The 7,469-nt window shown below is 28.8% G+C and overlaps 1 protein-coding gene across 1 annotated transcript; it reads right to left on the bottom strand.

The window, feature by feature from the left end:
- Positions 1–539: 539 nt before the first annotated feature.
- On the bottom strand, positions 540–2,356 carry LOC103497203 (transcription factor MYB62-like). Its single transcript, XM_008459314.3, has 3 exons — positions 2,065–2,356; positions 1,842–1,971; positions 540–1,295 (listed from the first exon to the last, which is right to left on the bottom strand). The coding sequence occupies exons 1-3, from the start codon at positions 2,234–2,236 to the stop codon at positions 767–769; spliced, it is 831 nt and encodes a 276-aa protein (XP_008457536.2). The 5' UTR covers positions 2,237–2,356; the 3' UTR covers positions 540–766.
- Positions 2,357–7,469: the final 5,113 nt, after the last annotated feature.

Below are 7,469 nucleotides of genomic sequence, written 5' to 3'. Positions count from 1 at the left end.
AATAAATAATTTAACAATTATCGAAGGTCGTGTGATCTTGAAAAATTATTAATTTTCAAAGGTTAGTAAAATCTTCGAGAATTATTAATTTTTAAAGGTTAGTAAATCTTTATTTTTTTTTTTTTTTTTGACGGGATCTATTTTGATACATTTCAAAGGTTGAAATAACCTTTGAAAAAAGATATATCAAAGGTCTATTAAATGTTTTTCCGAATGTCCTGGCTTTTGAAAATAGTCAATTTTCTTGTAGTGAGTGAATCTAGATATTTGTCTGCACACCGAGTGAAGCAACACAAACTTGATTTCTATCTCAGCTCATCTCTATTTATTTTGTATTTTATCATTCTTGTTGCTTAGAAATTTAGGCTACTTGGTCACGCATTTCCTTGGACAGGTTAAGCTCTACCTTTAAATTTAGAGTAGATTTGAATTTTACTAGAGAAAAAAATGTTTTTCGAAAAGCTATTGCACGTATGTAGTTGTCAAATATTTTATTTTTTTCTAAATGACTTATTTCAAAATTAAACGCACTTAAAAAGTTAAAGCGGAAATACACTCTTGATCGATTTGTAATTGAAATGACTAAAGCTAGATTAAAATTTACCATATAGATTAATTCATTGTCTCCTAACACCTAAAAACTTACGCGGTTTGTAATTTTTAAAATCTAAAAAGATTACATATAAAGTTATAAGGTTACCCCAAAAAAAAAAAAAAAAATCCCATGACAGTGAAGAGTGAGCACATGCATTACATAATAATATCATTATATCAGGTTTTGATCCTCCAAACTCCATAAGTTTTCAACCATTGAATCTTCCATCAGCCAATCAGGTGCTGCCATGGGGACATCACAATCTTCTATTTCCCAAGCACCCAATGAACAAACTGGCTCCTGTTTTTGCTTCTGCATCTCCACCATGTTCAACCTCCAAGCTTCCCCAAATTCACCATAAGAACTTGGTGGGGGTTGTGAGATGTCAGGCCATTGGCTGGCTGAACATGGCGCCCGAAGAGGAGCACCACCCCCGTGGTCGTTGAACGGATGAATGGCAGTTTCAAACGAGTTTGGTGATGTCGTGTTCTGAAGAGCTGATGGAGGAGGAAAATTGAGGGAGAAGTTAGAGGATTGGTCCATGGCTTCTAGCATACTCAAATGATGAATTGCATCCAAAAATCTCTTGCTGTTTGCCTCAACTTTAAGTTGGCGTAATTGTTTCTGAACTCTCGTCCGCCAGTAGTTCTTGATTTCATTATCCGTTCTTCCAGGTAGATGTTGTGCAATTTTTGACCACCTACGAATCATTGAAAATCAGTTTGAAATTGACTTGTTGAGAGCAACATTATCAAAAGGAAGCACCTTTCTTTAAAACTAAACTCACGGTGTGTTTGGGAATGATTTTAAAAATGTTAGAATCACACTTTTGTCATACTCAAAATTATTTTGAAACATATTTTCAAGGACTCAAAATCTAGTTTTAAACAATGAAGATTTTAATATAATGTTACTTAGAGTGTTTGGATTCATAACTTTTTAAATGTTTATAAATATTTTTTTCGAACCTATAAAAACATTTTTTTAAACAATTAAAAGTCAATTCAAATATATATATTTCTTGGAGTGCTGGTTTTTCTTTACAAGTATTGGTTTTGTATTCTTTAAAATTCTTAATTCATTTTCTTTATTATTTAGTTTTTGTTTAGAAATAATAAACACAGATAACAATGGTTTTTGAATTATTAAAAAATGTTTCATACAATTTTTTAATACGAAAAAATGATTTAAGCCTTTTCAAAATCATATCCAAACGTGTTCGTATATATATCATGGAAATGTATACCTATTACCCCACTTGGAGTGGAGTTCGAGGATGAGGAGTTGTTCTTGAAGAGTGAGGTTCCCGCGCTTAACGTCGGGTTTCAAGTAATTCAACCATCTCAATCTACAACTTTTTCCCGTTCTCTTGAGACCTAAAACAACAAATGTTTGAAAAAGAAGATAACTAAAAACAATGGATACAAGTAAAATTAAAGGAAAAATAGGAGAAGGGTTGAAAAAAATACCAGCTTGTTTAGCCAATATGTTCCATTGGCCTTCTCCATGACCAGCAATATAACGAACCAACAATGTGTCTTCTTCAATAGTCCATGGCCCTCTTCTTAGTTCACTAATCTCTTCCTCATTGGCGTTTTTATAATTTTCACTTTTAGTTGACAAATTTGCCATAGAGATCATAAAATCTATATAGAGAAAGAGGATATTATATATAAATGTTATTATTGAGTGATATGTGAAAAAAAACAAATGGAATAGCAAAGGATTTTATAGAGGGAAAAGAACGAGAAAACATCTAAATAAAAAGCCATTGAGATATGAATCAATTGAAAAAAACTTAAGCAATATTGTCAATGGAAAAAAGGGGTTTTTTTGTTGCTATTTTTGCACATTGCGTGGAAGTTGGAATTTTCTGAAATGGGGAAATGAGCTAATTATTCAACTTTGATTTTGGTTCTTTGAGACAACTTTTTTGTTAAAATCAATGAACATCGAACCTAGTCAAGACATATCCTTTAGCTTCTTCTCTTGTCTTAGAATTCATGTCTGTTGTCATTTAATTTTCTCTACTCAATTATCAACAATTTATTTGGATTTTTCATTTTAAATCATCACAATGGTTTGTGTTCTTCAAGAAAATTATTAGGGTGTTCTTTGAAATGGGTTTTGTTGTATGGTTTTTTTTTTTTTTTTTTTTGAAGAATTATTTGATAGGAAAAAAGATGAATTTGAAAAAGTACTATTTGGTGGGATGAGCATTAGAATGATTTTTGGAAGTGATTCCTATTATATTATTTGACATTGACTAATTGTGCAATATGATTTGCGCTCACAACAAAATTATGCTTTCTTTATTTCATTCCTCCATTATTTCTTTATCTTTCTTTATTTTTTCATAACTTTAAATTCAAACACAAATTCAAAAAGCTTTAAAAAGTTTGTATAGATCCATAATAATATCAAAGTTTGACGGCATATATATTAAAAAGTAAATTTTGGTGTGTGTGAGTTATTCCATGTGATCTTTATAATTTTTTTTTATATCTTTCCTTTTTGAAAAAAAATACTCTTTAACTTCAACCTTGTGAGTCAGTTTTTATTGATTGAAGTTTTAAAATGTTACATTTTTTTTCATAAATTTTTAGTTTTATTTTATTTTTTCCCTTACCTATGTTATATATATTTTTTCTTTTGAATTTAGAGTTGAACTTTCTTTTGTTTTCAAAATTATTTTAATATTTTTCACTTTCACCTTCATATACATTAACAACCTAGATTGAAAGTAAGGAAAAGAAAACTAAAGTTAAATGTATAAATTTTGAAATCATAAGACTAAATTAAAATAAAGATCGAAATTTAAGGATGAAAAATAGACAATTGAAATCTATGAGTTAATAAAAATCAAGCTAAAAATTCATCCTAAAATTATCCAACTTTGAAATATGGAGAGCAAACAAGAATTAGATTCAATTCAGAAGAGAGAAAAAAAAAAAAAAGAAAGAAATTTCTTTTTTTTTTTTTTTTTTTTTTTTTATTGTCCTATCCTAAGAAACCATTTACTCATATTCTCTCTCTCTTTTGTAGAGTGTTGATGGAGAAATACATATAGTCCACATAAATAGAATGAAGATCCAATGGAAAAAAGAAGAGGGTATCTATAAATATATATGTTGACATATGTTTTCTTTTCTTTAATATCATAAACCCTAAACCTAGAAGAAGGGTATATAATTCTATGATAAAACATAAAAGTGTAGGTACCTAGGGAGGGTTGTGAGTGAAGCAATATATATATATATATATATATATATATATATATATATATATAATATGATTCTGAAATGGGGAATGAGAACAATAATGGATGAGAGACCATATGCATATATGATTGAGTTGTTTTGTGTGTTTTAAAACCAAAGGACAATCTCCTTCAATTCAATGTGACCTTTTCTTTTTCTTTTTCTCTTTTACAAGAGAGAGAAAGAGAAAAATGACAATTAGTTTGAAAAGAATAACTTTACTAACAATATTTGTCGGTCATTATTATTATTTTTATTTTGAAAAAGCCATTTTTTAAGTTTAATTTATAGCGGAGAATTTAAACCCGATTATTCTTAGAAACATATAGATGTTAATTGAGCTAAATACATCATCATATTATTATTATTATTATTATTATTATTATTATTATTATTATTATTATTATTAAAATAATAATATGCATGTCTTTGTTACACTTCACTGTTCCACGGAGAAGTTGAGAAAAAAAAGAGAGAAAAAGGTTGTTATTCATTGGATAAGTTCTTTGTCCTTACAAACTTTGTCAAATCCAGGTGGGGGCCTGCTTTGAGAGTGTGTTCAACACAACCTTCTCTCCCTCTCAATTTCTTTGTCTTTTTTTTTCCCCCCTTTTTGGGGTTTCATATTCCATCTCTCCCTTCAAACCTCTCTTTGACAACAATTATTTAGGACTTAGCTTGGTGGATTTTGGCCTCATTTAATAAATGATAACTAATTGGTTTTTGGACAATATAATATTTTCTCCTAAGTTTTCTTTTTTAAAATAGAAATGAAATAGACCAACAAAGATCGACATAGAGAATTATGTGGATTGAAGGTTGCCCCTAACAATCCTCAAAGCCCAAGCCCAAAGAATAACGTTGAGAATCATGAGATGGAAAAAGGCCGTGTGATCCAAAAGAAAAAAGTTAATAGAGTCTCGATTTCTAGCTAGCATAACTAGCCGAGCTAGTAAATATATTCCAATTGAAAATAATCAACACATTGCTCCATTTAGCACCTGGCAAGAAAAGTCCAAGAAATAATCGCTCAGCACAACACAAATGATAGGTAATTTCGAGCAAGTCAACTAGAAAAATTAGGGATATCCAAGAAAAGTGAGTGAGATTTGTCACAAAAGCTGTTTGCAATAAAAAAACGAGTGTACAAGTTTCACATGCCAACAACGTGGTTCACCAACAATTATGTAAGTTATGTACACAAGTAGAGAGAATAAGTAGTTTTATTATTATTAGAAAAGAATATCAAATAATATAAATATAGAGGTCCGGTGGAATAAAATCATTTATCTATGGCACCCCTCTAAACCTTGGGCTCCAAAGGCATTCCAACAAGTTTCTTTCTTATGTTATATCCACTTTTTACTAATGTCCAGAAGAATCAAGTTATATTTTTTTTAGAAAAAAAAAAAAAAAAAGCAAGGTAATTACAATAGGGGCACTTTTAGGCTCCTTGGCCTAGACAAAGAATCTCTTCTCAAATGTTGAGTCTTAGGTTTTTTTCATGAGATGGACTATGAAAACTTCTTACTCTAAAACCTTCACCCAAAATTTCACACAGCTAAATGTAAATCAATGACAACGCAATAGAGTATTGTATTGAAAGGGTCACCACAAAAACATGATATATGTTGACTATTGCAGTTACATGATATATGTTTTGTGAGAACTTTGACTAAATCATAAATATAAAATTAACGTTGATAAAATTAAAAAAATCATAATATTGAAACTAAATTCAAACTACATCAATGTCAAACTAAAACTAACTCTAAACTGTAGCGATAAAATTGAGAATTTAAAAGTACGTGGACTTAATGAAGTGAAAAAAAAAAAACAAAACATTTATAGAATAGTATAAAGTAGATGTATATATAGTTGGATTTGAAAGATGTGAAAAAAAAAAAAAAAGAAGAGATTTGGTGATATATGAAGATGAATAATATAAATGGGGGGAAGAGCATTGAATTCTCCCCTTGAAGTGGGAAGATCCAAATCCATAAGAAGGGGAATGTGAGGAATCTGTCATAATCAAGAATTGTGTGTCACACTCACAAACAAAGCCAACATTTTCAAGTCTATAAACATATCCAATGGAACAAACACACAACACTCTACTCATAAAACCTCACTATTATCTTTGTTTTGATCAGCTGTTAACCACTTTTTTCCTTCTTAAAAATTCTGGTTTATTTGCAAAAACAATTCCAATATACATCACATGCATCCCTTTCATCGTTGTGGTTAACAAATGTGTGATGTGATTTGGTATAGGTTTAATCCTTGGAATTTGACGTATTTGTGTTTATCTTTTATTTGTTTTCTAATACAACTACGAGATATAGGATCAATCATTGTGTTCTATTTAAGTTGATCAATTTATATGAATGGTTTCCAAAGTATGGTTAATACAAAGTTGAACATGGAATTAATATGTCGCTAACGTGCCCGAAACAATGCGAAGCAGTGACGTTCTCACAATGGGTTAATTTTAAAATAAAACAAAAAAATGAGTCGCCACCAATATTTTTATGATGTGATTGGACACCGAAATAAAGCATATAATTTTTTAAATTAAATCATAAAATAGTAGTATGCAAAAACTAATGTTGGATTCCGGGGTCATTTGTGTGTGAGGAAAGTGATAACAACCCACAACACTTGTTTAGAAAATGGTGACCAAATTTCAAATATTGAATTGAAAATATAGTTTAATTTCTTTTAAAAATAATGTCTTATTTTACCCCTCACTACTCCAATATATTTGAAGCAATGATCTCATAAAATAATTGAAGAGCATTCCATAAATTAGACTATATTGAAGAACTTTTCTCAACTCAAGAAAGTTAGATTAGTACAATTTCTCAAAATCTGTCATAGTAATAACCTTGTAATAAAGAGATTTGAGAAAAAAAATATTTAATTAAAACCATTATTTTTTCTTGGGATAAAACCTTGAAGTCCCAAATATGTGATCTCTTAACTCAAGAATTCAAAAAAATTGAACTTCTAAATTTTCTAGATTCCGTCGTAAGGATTTTTCTTAAGGAAAATAGTATAAGTTATTAGAAAAGTTTGGCAGGAAATCTTATGGAATCATAAACTAAATTTTGAACGTTTGAAAAACATAATAAAATTATAACTTTAAAGAAAAATTTACTAATGATTTAAAAAAATAATTTTGTAAAAGATTTTAAAACTTAGAGAAAATTGAATCAGAAGGATCTTAAAACATTGAAAATTTTCATTAAAAAGATTTATAAGTTTTAAATATAAAACAAAACAAAACTTAATAGGAAAATTAGATGAATGAAAATAAGAGTAAAGAAACATCATCATAAAAAATTAAGCAAATATAAAATAGCATATTGAGATTTTAATAGAAACATATTAAAGATCAATTTCATTCTCCCAGAGAATCAATGTACTCATTTCAAGAATTCTAGAAAATTAGACTCTTAAATTTTCTAGATTTTGTGGTTGGAAATTTTATAAAAGAAATATGCTCGGTAAAAAAGAATTTGAAAACTTTGAAAGGATACATTAGTTCTTTTCAATAATCACAAAACATATCAATTAAGAAGATTTCAAATGTTTTAAGAGATTTAACAAGT

This window comes from Cucumis melo, chromosome 12 (genome assembly GCF_025177605.1).
Source record: "Cucumis melo cultivar AY chromosome 12, USDA_Cmelo_AY_1.0, whole genome shotgun sequence".
In the NCBI taxonomy this organism is placed as follows: Eukaryota; Viridiplantae; Streptophyta; class Magnoliopsida; order Cucurbitales; family Cucurbitaceae; genus Cucumis; species Cucumis melo.
The sequence above is the reverse complement of the archived record's forward strand: the minus strand, read 5'-3'. Positions and strand labels throughout refer to the sequence as shown.

Bases quoted from the DNA above. Each gene is read 5' to 3' on its own strand.
- LOC103497203 (XM_008459314.3), bottom strand. From the start codon at position 2,236: ATGATCTCTATGGCAAATTTGTCAACTAAAAGTGAAAATTATAAAAAC. The intron at 1,972-2,064 runs GTATTTTTTTCA...TTGTTGTTTTAG, and splicing joins CATATTGGCTAAACAAGCTG to GTCTCAAGAGAACGGGAAAA. The intron at 1,296-1,841 runs GTATACATTTCC...AATGATTCGTAG, and splicing joins CACTCCAAGTGGGGTAATAG to GTGGTCAAAAATTGCACAAC.